The following is a 22,162-nucleotide window of genomic DNA, read 5'->3' on the forward strand; positions in this document are numbered from 1 at the left end:
ACAACTTTTCTTAATGTGTTATGCCTCAGGTTGTCACGATTCTCATCTTTAAATCACACAATTCTGTTTTGTTTAATTGTAAAAAAGTACATTTCTAAAGCAATCTTTTTATTTTGTTTTGTCCTGGAACTCCATGTAGACCAGGTTGGGGGGGGGTGTGATCCTCCTCCTTCTGCCTCCGGGCCAATCATCATCTTCCTCCTCCCTTCCTTCTAAACAGGCTAGCCTTGAATCTACCCTTGAACTTTTTTTTTTTTTTAAACAGGGTTTCTTTGTGTAGTTCTGGCTGGCCTCAAAGTCAGAGATCCACCTGCCTCTGCTTCCCAAATGCTAGGATTACACTCATGCTCCATCATGCCTATCTTTACATGGTGCTAGGGAGCAAACTAAGGGTTTTATGCATATTAGGCAAGTGCTGTACCAATTGAGCCACATTCCCAGCTCCCAAAGTAGCCATTTTAACTAAAAACGTTTGGAAAGTTCATTCTTTTTTGTGTGTGTTTTTCTCTAACGTGCATCCCTCATTAATACCATTGGTATTAAAAGAACAAACAAACAAACAAACAAAAAACAATCACAACTACGATAATACATAGATTGTCCTCATATGAAGAGGTATGTTTGACATTCTTTCTAGTCATTTGGTTGAAACACAAGAGAAAAGACACATCCTCTAGATCCTCTTTCTCTGTAGAACTCTGGAATGTGAGTTCAACTAAGCAATTCAGATCTGAGTAGAAGGCCTTTAACTTAAAAGGAAACAATGCCACTTAAGAACCAATGTGCATTTTCATGAGGCTAAATGACAATGAAGGAATGCTTGTTGATTTTTCTGGTGGGAATCTGACTGTAATCTAACACTCCAGGGTTACGATAAACTACTATTGCTAATATTATGATGTTAATCCAATGACTACCTAAATCTTTCATTATTTTCCTTTTTTCCTTTTTTAGTGATTTATTTTTATTTTATGTGCATTAGTATTTTGCCTGCATGTATTTTTTGTGTGAGGGTATCAGATCGCCCTGGAATTGGAGTTACAGAAAGTTGTGAGTAGCCTTGTGGGTGCTGGGAATTGAATCTGTGAACTTGGGGGCCTCTGGAACAGCACCCTCTTAATGGCTGAGCCATCTCTCCTCTACTTTTTGTGGTCTTTCTTTCTTTTTTGTTTCTGCTCTTTTTCTCCTTCTTCTTCCCTTCCCTTCCCTCCCTTCCTCTCCCCTTCCTCCCCCCAGTCTTATGTGATCTGAAAACTTTTTTTTTTTAAACACTGTAAAAACCTAAGTTGCGTTCTCTTTTCTCCCACCTCAGAAAGTTAAAGCATGGCAGAGTTCACCCTTAGGATATGAAACGTTAGCTTTGATTTGCATCGAAAAGTCCACTTAATTTCAATTTTCAGGATTTAATCACCATGGATTTAACTCTGTGATAACTTTTGAAGAAATATTACAATTCCAAACTTTACTAGGTTTTATTTTATATGCCGACTCACTTGGCTAGTTAGTTCACAACCTACCTCCGCGCCCACACTTGGCGCACCCCTGGAGCGTCCTGGCTCCGCCTACCACGAGTGTGTATGAATCACGATCCCTAGGGCTGATGGACTGGCCAGCAAAGCCTGGTCTCGAGGCTGTCACTCGCTGGAAGCTGCCAATTGGTTCAGGGTGAAGGCGCGGAACCAATAAGAGTCACGATTCTCAAGAGCTTGGAGCGCGCGGGAAAGAGACCCTTTTAAACTGTGGCGGGAACGTCATTTTTGGGTTCTTGTTCAGTTAAGACATCCGCAGCTGGGGCGTTGGTGCGAATTGTCTCTTCTTGTGTGAACATGGTGCGGACCAAAGCAAACTGCGTCCCGGGAGCCTACAGAAAAGGTAAAGGGATGCAGCATGGGGGCTATAGGTTCCCCAGGCTGCCTGTCCCTAGGATGGAGCCACCCTGGCTATCCACACCCCCCCCCCCCCCCCCCACATCGGGCTCCAGGCCCTCACCTCAAGGAAGCTGCGTAGGCCTGGCAAGGCCGTTTTGCTGTTGTGCATCACTCTGCTCTCCGCTAGGCTGGGACTGGTAGAACAAAGGTCGGGGGTCCGAGCTTTACAGCCTCTTCTGAATGCTCCCCTTTACCTCTCTTTGCAGTGGTGGCTTCTCGAGCTCCCAGGAAGGTGCTTGGCTCCTCCACCTTTGTCACCAATTCTTCATCGTGTTCGTCGAGAAAAGGTAGGAACGGTCCCGGAAGCTTAGGAAGTAAAATAAAACCCCGAAAGGAGATCAGGCCTGGCATAGCAGTCCCGAATTGTGAGACCCTGACTTCTGTGAATTCATTTTTATTTAATCTTCCTCTGGAATTTGTTTCCCTTGTCATCCTCACTCCTAAATTTCTTCCTTACCCTCTAAGGGGGCCTTGGACTCTCAACAGGCTTGTTTAGGGATGTGAGGGAGGTTTATTTTTAAATCTATTTTTCTTTGTTGAATGGTGTTTAGTTTTTCTTAATATTAACAGTTACTATTTTCTTGGAGGTTACTTAAGTGCCTCCTCATTAGATTTAGAGTGACAGCTAACAGTATTGCCACATTTTTTGTAGGTGTGTGTGTGTGTACTGCTTGTCTATCTAGTTGTCTGTGAACTTTTTGGGAACTGAACCCTGGCCCTTGCACATGTTGGACAAGTGCTCTAACCACACTGTCTCAATACAATTTATCTTTTTGCTTCTGTTTGTATTTCTCTCTTCCTCCCTCTCTGTGCCCCTTTTTCTTCCCCTTGTTCTTCTTCTCTTCCACCCCCCTCCCTTCCCTTCTCCCTCCTTCTCTCCCTTTTCCTTCTCCCAAGGTCTCATGTAGCCCAATCTGGCCTCAATCTCTACATACAGAGAATAACCTTGAACTCCAGATCGGCCCTCTTTCTGATCCTTCTGCCTCTATCTCCCTAATTCTGGGATTACATGCATGTGCCCTGGATGCCAGGTTTATTTTGTGCTGGGGCTTTGTGCATACTAGGCAACTCTACTGAGCCAAATCCACAACCCATTCCCCTTCTCTCTCTTTTTTTTTTTTTTTTTTTTTTTTTTTTTTTGGTGATGGGATCCTTGGTTTGTTGCCCAGGCTGCTGTTAAAGCCCTCCTGCTTTTAGACTTCTGAGTAAGTAGGATTGCAGGAGTTAGCCACCATACTCAATAATTCATGGGTTTATGCCAACCCAATCCCTACTCCTCCCCACCACACACCATTATTTCTTTGAGATAGGACCTTTATGTGTATTTAGCCAGAGTGGCTGTAATTCTCTCCTGCCTCAGTCTCTGGAGTGCTAGGAGTACGGACATGTACTACACCATACTCAGCCCTCAATTTCCACCAAATCTAAATATCTCATTAGGAAATATTTACTATTTCCACCTCTTCAGATAACATAGTAGACAACATTTTTGAAAGTAGATAAAATTATTCAGAATGTCTTATATTTTGTACAACTAGGGTAAATTCTTTCAAGGCCACTTCTCATTGTCTGGCCTACTGCTTAATCACTAGGGCTAACTGAATAGGTCCTTAATATGTGTTAAACAGCCTGGCAAAGAGGTGCATGACTCCAATCCTAAGTGCTCTGGAAGCGGGGCAGGACTACTGTATAGTCAGAGCCAGCCTGGGCTACCAAGTAAGTTCCAGGTGTGCCAGGGGGTTCTAGCAACACAAAAATAATCAACTAAACAAGAAGTGGCTTGGTAGAGTGGCACATGCTTGTATATGAAATACTGACTCACCCCCCCCGCCAACAAAATAAAAATGGTCATAGATTTGTATTTTTAATGTTAAAAATATATGAAATTATAGTATTCTCATTCCAAATTATTTTTATTGTTATATATATTGTCTGTGTGTTTGTGTGTGTGTTCATATATACATGGATTTGCACACATATACTGAACTTGAGGACAATTTGTGGAACTCAGTTCCCTCCAGCCCAAACTCTAGTATTCTTTTTTAAAAAAATATTTATTATGTATACACTATTCTGTCTGCATGTATGCCTGAAGTTCAGAAGAGGGTACCAGATCTTATTACAGATGGTTGTGAGCCACCATGTAGTTGCTGGGAATTGAACTCAGACCTTTGGAAGAGCAGGCAATGCTCTTAACCTCTGAACCATCTCTCCAGCCCCACTCTTGTATTCTTTACTAGAATACTCTAGGGTTCTTTACCACTGAACATCACTCCAACCTTCATTTTCTAATTCAAGGCGGATATTATATTATATTACTTAATACCTCTAGGAATCTGTTATTAAAGAAAAACAATTACATTTGATTTTATTTAATTCTGTTTCTGTTTTATAGCTGAAAATAAGTATGCAGGAGGGAATCCAGTTTGTGTGCGCCCAACTCCAAAGTGGCAAAAAGGCATTGGAGAATTCTTCAGGCTGTCTCCTAAAGATCGTGAAAAAGAGAACCAGGTTCCTGAGGAAGCAGGATGCAGTGGCTTAGGAACATCAAAGAGAAAGTAAGTGTGTTCTGGAAGACAGAAAATATCCCCCTAAAAATGAAAAAAAAAAGGGATCGTGAGTAATTTTAAAGTTTCTTTTCAAGCCAATAAGAAAAGGAAAACTATGCTTTAACTTCTAATAATTTTTATGTCGCTCTAAAATTTCAAATGCCTTTCAAAAATTAATTTTTACTTGATTCCTATTTATTTATTATTCCTCTTTTGCTTTTGTTTGTTTTTGTTTTTGCTTTTTTTTTCCTTTGAGGCAGGGATTCTTTGTTTAACAACCCTGGCTGTCTTGGAACTCACTCTGTAGACCAGGCTGGCCTCGAACTCACAGAAATCCACCTGCTTCTGTCTCCCAAGTGCTGGAATTAAAGGTGTGCACCACCATTACCAGGCTTGTTTTGTTTTTTGAGACAGTCTCTGTGTGTAGCCCAGAATAGACTTGAATTTATTGTAATTCTTCTGCCTCAGCCTGCTAAGTGCTGAGAGGCATGCGCTACCACACTTTATAGTCTGCCTGCCTTCCTCCTTCCCTCTCTTCCCTCGTTTTACTTGCTTCTTTTTTCTGCCTGTTTTTCTTTTTTTCCATAAGCAAACTTCTATGTCAGTTCATCTAGTGAATTACATTAAGCCCCTTATACTCCACAAAACTACTACTGTGTATAGCTCAGTCTAAGTCCGATACTCAGTTTGCATGCAGTACTAGGTTTAGTCTCCAGTACCAAAACAAGTAGTAATACTGTATGTTGAACTTTCACAAGAAATATACAATTAACATAGAGAAAGGAATAAGAAATAACTCTTTATAGAAATATACTATATTTAGTATACAACCAATAATATATAGTACATATTTTTATATTCTCTATAAATCATTAAGAATTCTTCAAACTGGGACTGGAGTTTTTAAAATTATTTTTTGGTTTTTTGAGATAGGGCCTCTTATGTAGCTCTGGCTGTCCTAGAATTCACTATGTAGACTACGCAGGCCTTGAACTCACAGAGATCTCCCTTCTGAATGCCAGGATTAAAGGCAACACCATGCCAGCTTGTTTTTAAGATTAATGAATGAGAATGCTAGTGGTAAATGTTGAGCTCAAATTCTGGATGAAAAAGTATAATATTTGGGACTAGAGAGATGACTTGGCCTTAAGAACATGCTGCTCTTGCAGAGGATTCAGGTTTGGTTCCCAGCACCTACATGGCAGCTCACAACTGTGTGTAACTTCAGTTCTAGGGGGTCTGATACCTCTTCTGACCTATTTGGGTTCCTGCAGCATGTGATGTACATACATACATGTATCTATAGAATAGATGTATATAAAAGTAAAAAATATTTTTTAAAAAGTACAATCTGCTTTGCAAGACACACATACACACTATAAAAAATATAACAAGTATCAATAATTTTATATCTGGATAAAAATCTTATCTCATGCTACATACTAACAACTTCTAACATCTATCACTTTAGTAAGAATCACAAAAAAACAAAAACAAAAACAGGCATGGTAGCTCGTGCTTTGAATCCCAGCACTAGGGATGCAGAGGCAGGTGGAGCTCTGTAAGTTCTAAGTCAGCCTGGTCTACACAGTGAGTTCCAGGACAGCCGTGGCTACACAGACAAATTCTGTCTTAAAACAAAAAGAGGGTGGGGGTTGGGGATGTAGCTCTCAGTGGAGAAAACTTAGCTTGTTTAGGTCATTAGCTTCATTACTCTGCACGTAAAAAATTTTAAAAATTGGGAAAAAACGTATTTGAATTCTTATAGGTTTATAAGTATTGAAGCGAAGGGCCACACCATGGAGGCTGTGGGGAGGCAGAGCACAACTTTCAGGAGTCAGTTCTCTTTCCACCTCTACATGGGTGTCAGGGACTGAACTCAGGTGTCCAGATTCAAGTGACATGCAAGCACTTTTATCAGCTGAGCCATTTCAATGCCCCTACTTTTTAATTTTTTAAAAAATATTTATTTATTATGTGTACAATATTCTGTCTGTGTGTATGCCTGCAGGCCAGAAGAGGGCACCAGACCCCATTACAGATGGTTGTGAGTCACCATGTGGTTGCTGGGAATTGAACTCAGGACTTTTGGAAGAGCAGGCAATGCTCTTAACCTCTGAGCCATCTCTCCAGTCCCCCTCCCCCCCTTTTTTTGAGACAGGATCTTACTATGTAGCCTTGGCTGGCCAAGAATTCACTATGTAGACCAGGCTGTCTTAGAACTCAAAGATGCACTTGTCTCTGCCTCCTGAGTGCTGGGATTAAAGTTGCATACCTCCATGTCTTGCCTACTATTCCCTTTTAAAAAGTGTTTTAATTCTAAAGGAAATTATTTGTGAGATTGAGGCTAGTCTGAACTATCTAAGATCCTGCTTCAAAAAACTAAAACTAAGCACTTGGGTGTAGAAAGAGAGGGTGTGGCACCATGACACTGCCATTGTGATGTCTTCATGAAAGTAAGACCTGGTTTGTAATCTCCATACCGGCCAAAAGCCTAGAGAACTTCCAGCTCAACAAGCAGCAGGCTGGACACTCGGCACCCTGACCATCGAGGGTGAGAGGATGGCGGTCAGACTTTGTTTGGGGCTATTGCTCCTTGTGATCCTCCCCATGCAGATTGAGTCATTTATCCCTGTATTCAGCACAGCAGGCCCTACCTACTATGAAACTGATGACCCCGATGACACCGTGGAATCCTCCAGCAACTCCCTAAAAGCTATAACCAATCTCCTTGGGGTCTTGCTTACCTTTCTGTGTCTTATCCGTTAAGAGCCTCAGACCTGATCACATTCTAATATTGGACCAAGTGGCACCTGCAAATCCAGTGTTGCAAGGAAAACAACCAGGTCTTCACATCTACTCATCCCACTGGTTTTAGTAAAACAGAAAATTCTGAGAAGCTCAAACTGGACTGCCTTGAAGATCATCTCAAGGGTTAATTAGATGGTGAATACTAATCTTAAATCTCCTGGAGTTTTACATATAACAACAGAGAAAGACAACGCTGAAACTGGTTAATGATTTCATTACATGTGGTTTATGAAATATGAATCATTAAAAATCCACCTTGAAAATAATTTCACTTTGCTCTAGAGAAAAAGTGTGCAGTGTGGAATGGAGATTCAGTATTCTTTATGGTTCACTAAACCACAGGACCTGTAAAGTAATTAGGAAATAAGAAAATATTTCAAATTTTACATGTACTTTGGAAGGAAGTATAAGAAAACTACTGTAAATTCTCTTCTTTCCTTTGCCATTCTCTCTATGCTACAAATTGAACTCTGGAACTTGTAAGCATTAGGCAAGCTTTACCTCTGTACTTAACTCTGTGTCTTCCTCTCTTTCTTTGTATGTGTGTGTGGTTTTTGTTTTGAGGCAAGGTTTCTCTTTATAGCCCTGGCTGACCTGGAACTTGCTCTGTAGACAAGGCTGACCTGGAACTCAGATATCCTTCTGCCTCTCCGGAGTGCTGGGATTAAAAGTCTGTTTCCACCACTACCCAGCTCTCTTTCTTTTTTATTTTTTTTTTTTTTTTATTTTTTTGAGATGGTTTCACTCTGTAGCCCAGGCCCACCTTGAACAAGTGGCAACCCTTCTACCTTAACCTCGCTGCTCTCTGGTTATGGGTTAGAAGTGTGAGCCACCATACTTGGTTGCATTTAGCTGTTTGTATAGTAACTGACATTAGGGCAATGATGGGTTTGAATCTACTTCCTGAGTAATCCCCTCTACCTGGTAACCCACTCTTGCTTTGAAATCACTCTGTACCTAGAGCCTTGTACTCTATCTTTCTGTCTTGGCCTCCATAATGATGAGATTGTAGCTATGCACTGGGCCTGGAGATGTACCTCAGTGACAGAAGGCTTGTCAGCACAAGGCCCTTGGTTCAACCTCTTACCACTGCAAAAAAGATAATGTATTTATAGGCATTTTACACCATGTTCAGCTAATAATTTTTAAAAAGATATTTTTATTTATGCATATATGTATGTGCCTGCATGAGTTTATGTATACCACATATGTGCAGGTACTTATGAAGGCTGGAGGGCACAGATCCCCTAGAACTGGAGCAGTAGGTGGTTGTGAGTCACCTGATATAGGTGCTGAGAAAGGAACTATGTCCTCTTTAAGGACGCAGTAAGTGCTCTTGGTTCCTACACCGTCTCTCCACAACTCATCATTCTTACATATATACTCAAAAGCTACACAGGTCAGTCTGGGTTACCTGAGACCCTGTCTCTAAACAAATGAAAACCAGACAAAAAATGACTTTCCATCACATGGAGAGAAATTATATAGTTCCATAGACAAGTTTAATATATAATATAAATCAGCAATAGTCATGGTGACACATGCTTTAACTAAAATGAGACAGATCATGAGTTCAAGCCATCCTAGAGTACATAGTGAGACTGTCTCAAAAACCCAAAACAATTGATAGTGATATAATTCTGTGGTAGAGTACTTGTCTAGCATATATCCCTGGGTTTAGTTCAGAGCAGAGCAACTAAACAAGAAAACTCAAAACAACAAAAGCTAGATTCTACAGGTTGACACTATTTTTAAGCCACTTTTGTAAATCTGCTATTGTTTTAGAGAATTGTGATTATCCCTTTATTGAAACAGTAAATAAATATATCAGAAGGAATGTGAACTTCTGAATTCATATTCTACTATGGTTATTCCTTATAGCCTTGCTTTTGCCCCAAAGCTGGGTAAGTGCCTTTTGCACATAGAACTATTTGCATGAATGTTTTCCCCTTTTTAGCCATTTTCTAAAAGTTACGTTTAGTATAGTGTATGTGTGAGTGCGAGCACACACGCGGGTGTGTGCACATGCATGCAGGCATGTTCCATGGCACATGTATAACATCCAGAGGACACTCTGCAGGAGTTGATTTGCTTCTGCCATTGAACTCAGGCCATCAGCTTGGTGGCAAGCACCTTTACCAGGTGAGCCATCTCCTTGGCCTTCTTTTCTAGGCTTTGACTTCAAATTAGTCACAATGGCTTTGTATTTTCTTTTTCTTTCATTTCTCTAATATATATATATATATGTATTAGTTATGCATCCAAGGCAGTGGGTTTTATTTGACACTTAAGCTGGACAGTGGTAGTGCACACTTTTGATCCCAGCACTAAGGAAACAGAGGCAGGCAGATCTCTCTGAGTTCGATGCCAGCCTGGTCTACAGACAGATCCAGAAAAGCCAGGGCTACACAACACAGTGAAACCCTGTCTCAAAAAAACAAACAAGGCTGGATGGCTTAGCAGTTAAGAGCACCGACTGCTCTTCCAGAGGTCCTGGGTTCAATTCCCAGCACCCACATAGCAACTCAGAACTGTCTGTAACTCTAGTTCCAGGGCATTTGACCCTCACACCAATGAACATAAAATAATAATAAATCTTAAAAAAACTGCTTACAGTTAAAAAAGTTAACAAACAAAAATAATAAAAATCAATCCCTCCCCCACTTATAAGTTGTGTATGTGTGTGTGCGTGCATGCGTGTGTGTGATGTGCTTGTGCCTCTTCAGAGGCCAGAGAACAATTTCAGGAGTCAGTTCTTTCCTTCCGCCATTGGGTTGTCAGGTGCCAAGTGCCTTCACCCACTGAACTATCCAATGGCCCTCATTATCATTTTCAGACTCTGTTATGCTTTGTTCTTATTTGTTACCCTGTACTGACTTACCCTTTTTGCACATTCCCTTGCTCTTCCTTGCTTCTGAATTTCATCACATCTATCTTGATTCTTTCTCCACTCTTGCACTGTGCCCTCATCTCATAGTCCCTTTTCTATTTTGATGGTCTTCCTACACATACATATGTATGTACAAGTATATTTAAATTTAAATTCTGTGTATGAAAGAAAATATTCAGTATTTGTCTTTCAAAATATTGGTTACTGAATGTAACATGATCTCTAGTTTCATTCATTTTCTTGAAAATGTCAATTTTTTCAAAGATTTTATTAAAATCTTAAATTTTTATTTATCCGTGTATGTACATATGTGTGAATGCCCACAGAGACCAGAAGAGGTCACTGGATGCTCTGTCCTATGTGGTGCTGGATATGAACTCCTGTCTTCTCAAGAGCAGTAAGTGCTCTTAACCACACAGCCATCTCTCTGGTCTCTAAATATAATTTCACTCTTCTTTATAGCCAAATAAAATTCCATTGTGTATATGTGCCAAATTTTCTTTATTCATTCATCTATGACGCAGCTGTAGGCTAGTTCACATCTTGACATGTGATCAGTACAGCAAGCATAGCCTTGAATTCAGAGATCCACCTGCTTTTGTCTTCCAGGTGCTAAGATTAAAAACATGTGCCACCATTTGAGCCTGAGAATGTCTTTCTAAATTACCTGGAGCATGCTGATTTGACTTGACTAGACTAGCTGACCAATGAGTCTCAAATCCTCCTGTCTGTGCCTCCCCAGCACTGAGATTACAGGCATATGACATTGTGCCCAGCTCTTTACTGTAGATTCTGAGGGGATGGAACTCAGGTCTTTATGTTTGCTTTGCAAGCATTTTACCTATCAAGAAGTCGCTTCAGCCTCGTTTACATAAATTTTGTTTTGTTTTGTTTGGTTTTTTTTTTTTTTTTTTTTTTTTTTTGAGAAGGGTTTCTCTGTAGCTTTGGAGCCTGTCCTGGAACTAGTTCTTGTAGGCCAGGCTGTCCTCCAACTCACAAAGATCCGTTTGCCTCTGCTTCCCGAGGGCTGGGATTAAAGTCATGTGCCACCACCGCCCAGCATAAATCTTGAACATAACTATTATGCCTAATGAAATTCAGACCCCTGCAAAATGGAAGTTTGGGTCATGTTTTGCTAACTTATCTTGATTTCCAGTAAAATACAATGAAGACCTTGAAGCAAGGGTAATCTCATACCCTTGTTATAGCTTCCTTCTTTTAGTATCTGACCTATGACCATTCAGGCTCACTGAATCTCATTTGGAAGCAAAGGATTTTAGAGTAGGTACTACTAAAGTTTGTCAACTCTAAAATAAAATTGTGATTAAAGTTTTTAATTGACTATAAAAAGAATGGTAAATACAGAATGGCTTTGGATTAATATTAATGTACCTTTATTCAAATATTGTGATTATCATGGCTTACCAAATGATTTGGGGGTTATTTTTAAAGAATATGTCCATGTAGTCCAAAGAATATGGCAATTTGCTAGCTATTTTTTTCTACTTAAATGGATTTTTTTACTTTGTATATCAAGAAATTTTTATTAACAGGTTATATTCTATTTATCAATCCACTTAACATTAAAATCAATGTTGTGGAAATGAGATATTTTAATAATGAATGTTGACAGTTTTATACATGTATGTGATAATATTTTTTCAAGATTTATTTTTATGTACATTGATGTTTTGCCTGCATGTGTGTCTATGTGAGGTTGTCAGATCTTTAAAATGAGTTATAGACAGCTGTGAGCTATCATGTGGGTGCTGGGAATTGAACCCAGGTCCTCTGGAAGAGCAGCCATTGCTCTTTACCACTGAGCCATCTCTCCAGCCCTTAATCATATTTCTATTTTAAAAATTTAAATTATGTGTATGGGTATGTGCATGTTGAGTTCAGGTATCTGAGTAGCCAGAAGCCAGCACTGGCTCACTTGGCACTGAAGTTACAGGCAGCTGTGAACTGTCCATTTATTTGTAGAATCTTTCTCTGTAGCCCTAGCTGTCCCACAACTCACTATGCAATCCAAGCAGGACTTGTAATTTGCAGCAATCTTTGTGTTTCAGCCTCCCATTGTAGGAGTTACACATCGGAATATGCCTCTTTATTTTTTATTACTTTGTAATATTTATTTTATTTGTGTGTGTGTGTAAGGCCCAGAGAAAATCTGGAGTTACAGGAAGTTGTGAGCTGCCTGATGTATGTGCTGGGAACTAAACTGTTGTTCTGTTAAAAAATGGAGCTGGGTGGTGGTGGTGGCACATGCCTTTAATCCCAGCATTTAGGAGGCAGAGGCAGGCAGATCTCAGTCGAGGCCAGCCTGGTCTACAGTGCAAGTTTCAGGACAACCAGAGAAACCCTGTCTAGGAAAAAAAAAAAAAAACCAACAAAAAGAATGGATGAGCCATCTCTCCGGTGTGTTTCTTATTTTGTTGAGACAGAGTCTTTTTTTTTTTTAAATTTTTATGATTTATTTATCTTTTATTTTATGTGCATTGGTGTGAAAGTGTCAGATCCTCTGGAACTGGATTTTCAGACAGTTGTGAGCTGCCATGTGGGTGCTTGGAATTGAACCTGGGTCCTCTGGAAGAGCAGTCAGTGCTCTTAACCGCTGAGCCATTTCTCCAGCCCCTTGAGACAGAGTCTTACCACATAGTTCTGGCTGACCTGATACTTGGTATGCAAACCAGAATAGCCTCAAACTTCTTTTTCTTTATCGGCAATCCCACTGCCTCAGCTTCCTGAGGTGCTAGGAGTACAGGTATACACTGTCCACCTGGCTCCTTTTAAGTAAAACTCATAACATGACCTAAATGAAAAATGCTGATTCCATGAAGCAACAAGGAATAGTGTTAGAAAGTTTTGTTGTGCTAGCTCTTGGAACTGTTTACACTTGCTAATTATTAGAGTTTAATTTTCTCTCATTTCTAGTTACTTGAGCCAGACCTTTATTATTAATGTTCTGATTTTATCAACAGTTGATACTTGAATGATTTAAGTTCTCTTCTTCACAGAGCATGTCCTTTGCAACCTGATCACCCAGATGACGAAAATGAATAGAACTTACTCATCTGAATAATGTCTTCAATTTACTTAGGTATTCTGGGATGTAAACATGGGTAGATGTGTTTGTTTATTTGACTTGTTGACTACGCATTCATGTAGCTATTCAAAACAACTGGCTGTAAAAAGGGAAGATTTTTATAATTTGTAAATTATAATTGCATACTCGAATTTATAATGTAATAAGATGCTTCTTTTACCTGTTAAGTTCCTTGCTAAAATCACCATTGCATGATGTTCTAATTACTAATCTACCGTCTTTGAGATTTGCTTAGATCTTTGTACTAATACCATATTATGGACACTTCATTATTGAAATAGTGCCAAATTGTTATGGCTTGTTTGCTTTAAAAACTCAACTTAGTCTTTTTCACATTAAAAATAATCAGTATTAACTGAATTTAATCTCTTGCCATTTCTTAAAATGGGGGAGGGGGCAAAGATAAAATGTCAGCTGGGTGGGTGGTGCACACCTTTGATCCCAGCACTCTGGAGGCATAGATAGGTGAACCTCTTTGAGTTGGAGGCCAGCCTGATCTACAAATGGAGTTACAGGACAGCCAGTGCACCAGTGCAGTTGTACAGAGAAACCCTGTCTCAAAAAAAAAAAAAACAAAAAAAACAACAATACCAACAGAATCAGTAACAAAGATTTCATAGATACATTAAAAGAAGAATTTTTCTTGGATATACATTCAGTTTAGTATCATAAAATATTACCTTTTTTTTTCTTTTTCTCCCCCAAGACAGTGTTTCTCTATGTAGTCCTGGCTGTCCTGGAACTCGCTCTATAGATCAGGCTGATCTTGAACTCGCGATCCACCTACCTCTGCCTCCTGAATGCTGTGATTAAAGACTTTGCCACCATACCCGGTTTTTGCCTATATTTTTAAAGTCAGAATAAAAAATTTGATAAATCATGCTATAAATCAAGTTTTATGTCTTAAGTCCTTAGAATTTCCCCTACATTTTTCTCTCCTTCCCCATTCCCCTTTGGTTTTTTTCAATACAGTTTCTCTGTGTAGCCCTGGCTATCCTAGAACTCACTCTGTAGACCTCTAACTCACAGAGATCCACCTGCCTCTGGAGTGCAGGGATTAAAGGCATGTGCCACTACTGCCCTCCCCTTCACTTCTCAAGATGATTTGATCATTGAAGAGATAGGTATACTAATTATTTTGAGGCAGCATCTCATTATGTAGCCTCTAAGTGGCCTGAACTCAATATGTAGAGCAAGCTAGCTTTTTGGGGTCAAAAGTATGTGCTATTATGTTAACTGATATACCTGATTTTCTCATTTTGTTTTGTTTACTGACAGGCTATCAGTTTTCAAAAGTATTCATGTTCTTAGCAGTCATGTTTTTGTGTAACATTTAAAATAAATGCGCAGTTTTACAATACAGTATCCATTTGTGTTTCTTACCATCTATACTATTTTATTTCCAAATATAAATAAATGTATTGGTGTTAAATAAGTCAATTTACAAATCATTTGAGATCAGCTGATTATAGACTTTATGGTTTTTCTTTTACATTTTAGACACTAAGCAGAACCTCTTAATCCAATTACTTTGAAAATTATGTTTATTGTTTCCTTTTTTGTTTGTGGTTTTAGTTTTTTAAATAAAGGTTTATTTTTATTTTATGTGTTTTGAGTGTTTTGCCTGAATGTACATATGTACATATGTGTATGTGGAGCATGTGTGTGTGTGTGTGTGTGATGCCAGAAGAGGGCCTCAGATCTGCTGTACCTGGAATTAGGATACATTGTTGTCAAGTAGGGGCTGGGAACTGAACCTGGGTCTTCTACAAGAGTAGCAACTGAACCATCTCTCTAGCCATGTTTTAGCTTTAAAGAGGGTCTCACCAAATCTCAGGATGAACTGAAATTCTCTATGTAGCCCAGGGTGGTCTTGACCCTGAGACAATCATCCTCCTCATCTTTCCAAGTGTTGGGATTACAGGTATTTGCCAACACAAATGGGTAAGTTTTGTTGTTGTTTGTATTTTATTTTTTGAGACAGGGTGTCTCTGTGTAGCCCTGGCTGGCCTGGAATTCATTTTGTAGATCAGGCTCATCTTGAACTTAAAAGATTCACCTGCCTCTGTCTCCTAAGTGCCGGGATTAAAAGCATACACCATCACTGCCTGATTTAGGTTTGATTTTAAGAAGTAGGTTAAAGTTTATATTTTATGTATGAGAGCTCTGCATAAGAGGGCATCAGATCCTATTATAGATGGTTGTGAACAACCATGTGGTTGCTGGGAATTGAACTCAGGACCTCTGGAAGAGCAGTCAGTGCTATGAACCGCTGAGCCATATCTCCAGCCTCTAAGCCAAGTCTTTTAAAGTCAGTTTTTAATAGCTCTGAAATCTGATTTGCTCTTTTTCACTAGCAACTTTATGCTGGTGAGCCTAATGAGCCAAATTTTGATGTGTATAATTGTTTCCAAAATGTAGGATCTATTGGATTTATTTACTTACAGTGTGCAGATATATATGGGTATGGATATGTTGAACATGTGTAAAGGTCAGAGGACAACTTGTGAGAGTCAACGCTTTCTAGTAGGATCAAAGATTCAGGTCCTCAGGCTTGGCAGGAAGCACCTCTATTTACTGAATCATTTTTCCAGCCCCTTTCTGCTCTGTCCCCCACCAGCCCATTTTGAGACAGGTCTCCCTATAAACAGCTTATAAATCCTACTATAGTTAGAATCTTCAGATAAACTCTTTTAGAAAAATTCTTTTAGAAGGGTCTTGTCCAACCAACATTATCATAATTGGTCCTTTTTAAAAAAAATCTTTGAGAATAGTATACAGAAATAGAGGAGACTGTCATCAAGTCAGATGGGAAGATTGTCAGAAGTCACAGTAACTCCTCAATAAATGGACTGTTCTACCACTCAACAACTGTAAAATGAAAAAAATGTTGAGTTTGAGTTGTTTTAACTCCCATCTATTTATGGTCCATTCTTTTAAGAATTATTTATTATGTTCTGCCTGCATGTCAGAAGAGGGTACCAGATTGTATTACAGATGGTTATGAGCCTCCATGGGGTTGCTGGAAATTGAACTCAAGATCTTCGGAAGAAAAGCCTGTAAGTGCTCTTAACCTCTGAGCCATCTCTCCAGACCTGTTTGGCCCATTCTTGAAAGAATGTGCTATCCCACATATCAACTTTCAGTTATTTAAAAATGTTGTATCTTTAGCCTTCTCTTCATCAGGTTTAACGTTTTACTGTTTGCCACATATCCTGAGTTTCTCTGAATCACTTGTTGCATCTATTCAGTTGATTATTGCTTAGGTAAATCTTGCTAAATTTCTTCTTTCTTGCCCTGAGTAGTCATCATAAACTATTCATTTCTAGTTTGGTGTTGTTTTTAATGGTTTATTTTTATTTTATGTGCATTGCTGTTTTGTTGGCCTGTGTGTCTGTGTGAGGCTGTCAGACCCCCCTGGAACTGGAACTACAGACAGTTGTGTGTTACCACGTGGGTGCTGGGAATTGAACCATGGTCTTCTGAAGAGCAGGCAGTGCTCTTAACTACTGAGCCATCTCTCCAGCCCCAAGTTTGGTTTTTTGTTTTTTAATGTTTAGAGAAACCAGATGAACTCTAACAGTCTATATTTTGTTTTATTGTTTATAACTCAGAGTGGTCTTGAACTTGATCCCCAATCTGTCTTCTGTGTGCTGGTGAGAATACAGGTGTGTGTTACCTACCTAGCACTCTAACTAATGTTCAGCCCTAGTTACTCCAGGGTACTGAGTTTCCCAAAAAAAGCATCAAATTTGCTTTATTGAAAAGACTTGCTTATTTTATGTGTATGAATATTTTGTCTGTATTCACATATATGTGCACCACATCATACCTGGTATCATGGATCCCCTGGAACTGAAGTTACAGGCAGTTGTGAGCTGCCACGTAGGTGCTGAGAATTGAATCAAGGTCCTTTAGAGGAACAGCCAGTGGTTCTAGCCATTGAGCCATCTCTCCACTCCCCAAATTTGCTCTTTTTGTTGTTTAGTCCAGACTGGGTTATAATTCATGTCGATCTTCCTAACACAGTTTCTGAAGTGCTAGAATTACAGGAACCATGCTCAACTTAATTCATTAAGTCATTACAAAGAAAATAAAATTAAAAAAGTAAATTTAAAGACAGGAGGCTGAAAGTCCCATACTAATCATATGATACAGGTAATTGTACTGGCTTATGAAGGCAACTAAGATCTAGCCTATACATATAATATTCTACAGTTCATATTAAGAATATATCCTAGCCCAGCCGAATAACTCAAAGGGAAGGGCAATTGTTGCTAACGCCAAGCCTGGCAACCTGAGCTCAGTCTCTGGGATCAATGTAGTTGAGGAGCGAAGGACCTTGAACATATTCTAATTTCCACATTCACACACCTACACCAAAATAAATATAATAATAAAAGAATATGGATTCCTGTAACATTATTTACAAAATTACAAAAGTATAGTTAAACTCACACATGTAGTTTTAGGTTAGGATTTTGCTACTTATATTTCAAGGTCTCCAAGCAATGAGTATTTGAAAATACTCATTTGAAAATGAAAATACAAATTTGAAAATGAAAGAATTGCAAAAGCTCATTTGATCATTTAGGACACAACCCAGTTTTTCAGATACTAATAGAAAAGTGACTTTTTAAAAAAAAAACCCGCTGGGTAGTGGTGGTGCATACCTTTAGTCCCAGTACTTGGAAGGCAGAGGCAGGCAGATCTCTGAGTTTGAGGTTGGCTTGGTCTATAGAGCAAGTTCCAGGACAGGCTCTAAAGCTACACAGAGAAACCGTCTCAAGAAAACAAACAAAACAAAACAAAAACAAAAAAGCCCCAAAGCGATAGGGGAAGGAGCTAAATGCTGCTTATAAAGCACTCAGCAGTGGTTGTGCTCTGCAAAGGTGTGCACATTTCCATGAGCTTGAGCTCATGGTTGAACATAATTTAATTTTATTTAATGAGGCAGTAATTTCTATAGGCCCCGTTTTTGTTTTAAACCATAACCATGCCATCGTTCTTTAGCATAAGCTGTTGCTCACTGGCCTCAGATTTGTATTTATTTTACAAGTTAAAGGATCATATTTACACCTGTTGAAACTGAAATAGTAAACTCTGGGAATGCTTTATCACTCATCACTTTGAGCCAGGTGTGTGTGTATGCTATCAGGCACACATGATAATGGCAGAGGTGGGAATATTTTAGGCTTATTAAACAACCTGCTACTGGTACATTAGACGCTAAAGTGGTTTTCTAAAAGCTTTACTGAATTGATTACCTAGGATGAATCAATTTAATGTCATCCTATGGGTCTAGGAAATGAACAGAGTTACCAAACCTAGTTTTCTTTTTTCTTTTCTCTTTTTAAAGATTTATTTATTTATTATGTACACAGTGTTCTGTCTGTCTGTGTATGCCTGCTGGCCAGAAGAGGGAACCAGATCTCATTACAGATGGCTGTGAGCCACCATGTGGTTGCCCGGAATTGAACTCAGGACCTCTGGAAGAGCAGTTAGTGCTCTTAACCTCTGAGCCATCTCTCAAGCCCCAAACCTAGTTTTCTATCCTAGCTGAGGTGAACAACAGTCTACCAGTAATTTTGTGACCGATAAAATTGTGGCCTGCAGTTGCAAATGTCTTCATTGACACGGAGGGAAAAAATTCCGAAGCTAAAGTTAGGAAATCCAGTCCATCCTGGTGATGCATGGTTTAAATTTCAGCATTCAGGAGGCAGAAGCAGGTGGATGGATCTCTTGAGTTCAAGGCCAGCCTGGTCTATACAGTTCAGGTCAGTCCGGGCTTCATAGTGAGGTCCTGACTCAAAATATAAAGTCTCATGATGGTTCCCCCCACCCAGGTTTCTCTTAAAATGTAATGACTGTAATTATACGGGTCATTTTATAAAGAGAGGGTTATTTTGTTGGCTTCTGCCCAACCATCGTTTACCAGTTTTTTAAATGTAAGATTGAACCTAGTGCCCGAGGCATGCTAAGGAAAATGTTTTAAAACTGGAACTCACCATATAGACTGGGCTTTGTACTCCCTACCCTCTCTTCCTCTGGAGTCCAAGCATTACAGCTCTGCTTACCATGCCCACTTTAAATTAGGTATGGCTCCCCACCCACTGCCCCCACCCGCTTTCTTCAGTGCCTGGGGATCGAACTAAGGTCCTTGCCCATGCCAGGCAAGTGCTGTACCATAGAACTACATCCCCGGCCTTAATAAGACTTTTTTATGGACAACGTTCTTGTTCACGGAATAGGTATAGTGGTTTATTCTGAAGGATTCGTTGTCTTCCTACTCAAGCTTAGTTACCGGCATTCTTTAGTCTTGCTTTGTTGTTTTAGGGAATAAATTTTCCCTGGTCAATTTACATGGAACGCCCACCTCCTTTAGCTATAGCTACGTTATTTCCAGGTTACATATAAATACGCTAAACCTTTTTTTAATAAAAGAAAACAAGCTAAGACGAAATTTTTCATACCCTCTATTCGACTTCTGGGGCCGTTTCAGAACGAAATGTCTGCGAACGTCTGGTTGAAACGACAGGAAATCCACCAGAGAGAGATGCCTCCTAGACAAGGAATAACTCCCACTAGGGCCCTGAGAGAGGAGCTTTGGGAGGAGTCGCCGGGTTGGCCTAGGATTCGAGAAGAGGCGAGAAAGTGTGTGTAGTTTGGCGCTGGTGTTGGAGAATAGCTGAGGGAACCAGACACATGGGTCTACTACCTGCGACAATGAGGCGTTTACTTGGTCTAATACTGCAAATTAAAGGTCTAAGGATATTTCCAAAGGAGAACACAAAGTTCCCGACCCACCGCTCAACAGTCCCAGAAGAAATGGGGGGCGGGTATCTTTAAAGGCACTTCCGCTTAGCAACCCCACGCTGTTGCTAAGGAGGGGCTGCAGCACGGACGACCCGGAAGTGGTGATCTGAATTTCTCATTGACTGCTGAGGGTTTGTCCTATCAGGAGAGCCAGGATGCGTTGCGGCTCCTGGAGGTGGGTGGGGCCATCATTAGTACTTCCGGTTTGGCGCCGGCCGCCCCTCAACTCCTCTCCTTTCCCCCCCCCCCTCCGCCTCCTCGTCTCCCTCCCGCTCCTGGGAAAGCGAAGCCGTCGCTTTAAGGGTGGCTGTGAGAATCACTCGGCGTCTCGGGGAGGGGACCGCGCCCGCCCCCTTGGAACCTCGGAGTGCGGCCGATACAGGTAGTTGCTCTGGCTTCGACTGGGTCTGGGAGACCAATCTGAGGAGATATGTGTATGTGTGTGTGCGTATGTGTGTGCGTGTGTGAGAAAGAGAGACAGGGGCTTTGGTGGGGGACCCTTCTCCGGGGCGGGGCGGGGGACGCCGGGATCCGGGGTGGGGCACGGGCCTGTCCGTGGCGGGTTGCGGGGGCGGGATGGAGGGACCAGGGTCCTTGCGAGCGAAGAGTTGCGGGTGGCCGGTTAGACCCGGTCGCAGGAGGCTGCCTTTCTGAGGCAGAGACTTCGGTCAACGCAAACCGGGAGTTTCCCACCTGGAGTGCCCGCTCCCGCTCCGAAAGGGGAGGGAGGGGGAGCATCATTCAAGGCCGAAATCAGGGTACGGACTTTGCTTGGAGGCTGTGGTCATCCATACTTCACACTGTCCGCGTACCGGACCCTTTCTGCTGGGGCAAAGCCGGGCTTCGAGGACTTGTAGGGGTTTCGTGTCTGCTGGGCATCGCGGAGCCGCCCTTGGCAGAGCTAGGGCAGAAGAGTGGGTAATGAGACCTCCCTCCACCCAACTTCCGTGCTCTTCCCCCGCTTCTTCCTTTATTGCTCCCTCGCCCCGGCGCCCTATAGGAGCGGTTGTACCCCAAGTGGGCACGCATCACATCATAAAAGAAAAGAGTGTGGAACTGGGTTTGTTACCCCTGGATGGTATTTCGGATATTTGCAAATGGCCAGAATGGCATATTCTAGCAGTCTCCCGGACCGATATGTATGAATCTGGTATGAATTTTCTTGGAAAAGTGCAATACTGGAAAGCATCTATTCAAACGTAGCCGTACATGCTTAAAACACACACACACGCACACACACGCACACACACACACAAATCCATATAACTAGAGGTCTAGATGAGACATGTTGAGGCAAGTATTTTCCAGCCTCTTTCTCATCTGCCAGTAAACCTGTGGTTTAAACGAATCAGAAATACTCTCTTCATTTCTGTTTAGCTGACCGAATTGTAGGTAGTTTAGCGGTATATGTCTTAGAACAACAAGTGAACATTTGGAGAGAGGACAGTCCCTCTCCGCTGTTGAGCTCCCTCTTAATCTTTTAAGGAGATAATTGTACTCAAGTGGAAATGTTGCCTTTGAGAAAGATAATTCTGGGAATGAATCAGTCTGTGCCTCTTGCGAGTTGTTGACCTTGGTCAAGTCATAGACTATAGTAGAGTTTCAGTCTCTTCACAAATAGGAGTTAAATTTTAATCAGTGTTATAAGAGAAGTGATTATTTATATAACTCCATTTAAAACAAACACCTTTGAATTTCAAGATTGTCATTACGTAGTTAGAGTAGCCCAACTTAGTGGAAGGGGATTTTGAAAAGGGAACTGGATGGTAATGTTAAAAGAGAACGCAACAAGAATTTGAGGGGTTTCTTTTTCTTTCTTTTTTCTTTTTGTGTTTTTGTTTGTTTGTTTGTTTTTTGTTTTGTTTGTTTTTCCGAGACAGGCTTTGGAGCCTGTCCTGGAACTAGCTCTTATAGACCAGGCTGGCCTCGAACTCACAGAAATCTGACTGCCTCTTCCTCCTGAGTACTGGAATTAAAGGGGTGAACCACCACTGCCTAGCTTCAATATTTTCTTAAAACATGTAGTAAATACTGTATGTTTTTTATCTTGAAATGACCGAAG

General features: G+C 40.6%; 2 protein-coding genes and 1 long non-coding RNA gene across 13 annotated transcripts in view; 2 read left to right on the plus strand and 1 right to left on the minus strand.

Annotated features, from left to right (window-relative positions):
- Nucleotides 1–1,608: 1,608 nt before the first annotated feature.
- On the plus strand, nucleotides 1,609–14,649 carry Pclaf (PCNA clamp associated factor). Of its 2 annotated transcripts, none has more exons than XM_087905326.1 (4): nucleotides 1,609–1,872; nucleotides 2,135–2,215; nucleotides 4,324–4,486; nucleotides 10,505–10,604. In XM_087905326.1, the coding sequence occupies exons 1-4, from the start codon at nucleotides 1,827–1,829 to the stop codon at nucleotides 10,587–10,589; spliced, it is 375 nt and encodes a 124-aa protein (XP_087761452.1). In that variant the 5' UTR covers nucleotides 1,609–1,826; the 3' UTR covers nucleotides 10,590–10,604. The 2 variants fall into 2 exon arrangements, with proteins under 2 accessions (XP_087761452.1, XP_087761453.1); XM_087905327.1 differs by lacking the exon at nucleotides 10,505–10,604 and adding an exon at nucleotides 13,196–14,649 and having other exon boundaries at nucleotides 1,660–1,872.
- LOC148122215 (uncharacterized) lies at nucleotides 2,098–20,259 on the minus strand. 2 transcript variants are annotated; one of them, XR_015737668.1, is made up of 5 exons: nucleotides 20,003–20,259; nucleotides 19,758–19,913; nucleotides 17,117–17,324; nucleotides 4,289–4,519; nucleotides 2,098–2,234 (listed from the first exon to the last, which is right to left on the minus strand). It is a non-coding gene; the product is annotated as an uncharacterized LOC148122215 (long non-coding RNA). The 2 variants fall into 2 exon arrangements; XR_015737667.1 differs by having other exon boundaries at nucleotides 19,758–20,258.
- A 29-nt stretch (nucleotides 20,260–20,288) lies between these two features.
- The window catches only part of Csnk1g1 (casein kinase 1 gamma 1), a 137,427-nt gene continuing 135,553 nt past the window's right edge, over nucleotides 20,289–22,162 (plus strand). For 5 of the 9 annotated variants that reach the window (XM_085689251.2, XM_085689249.2, XM_048424278.3 and 2 more), the window contains exon 1: nucleotides 20,290–20,482. The gene's annotated coding sequence lies outside the window, so the exon portion shown is untranslated. Of the gene's footprint in view, nucleotides 20,483–22,162 lie in introns of all 9 variants that reach the window. The other 4 variants (XM_085689252.2, XM_048424276.3, XM_085689253.2 and 1 more) reach the window with 2 other exon arrangements.

Source organism: Myodes glareolus, chromosome 4 (genome assembly GCF_982192425.1).
Source record: "Myodes glareolus chromosome 4, mMyoGla1.1, whole genome shotgun sequence".
In the NCBI taxonomy this organism is placed as follows: domain Eukaryota; kingdom Metazoa; phylum Chordata; class Mammalia; order Rodentia; family Cricetidae; genus Myodes; species Myodes glareolus.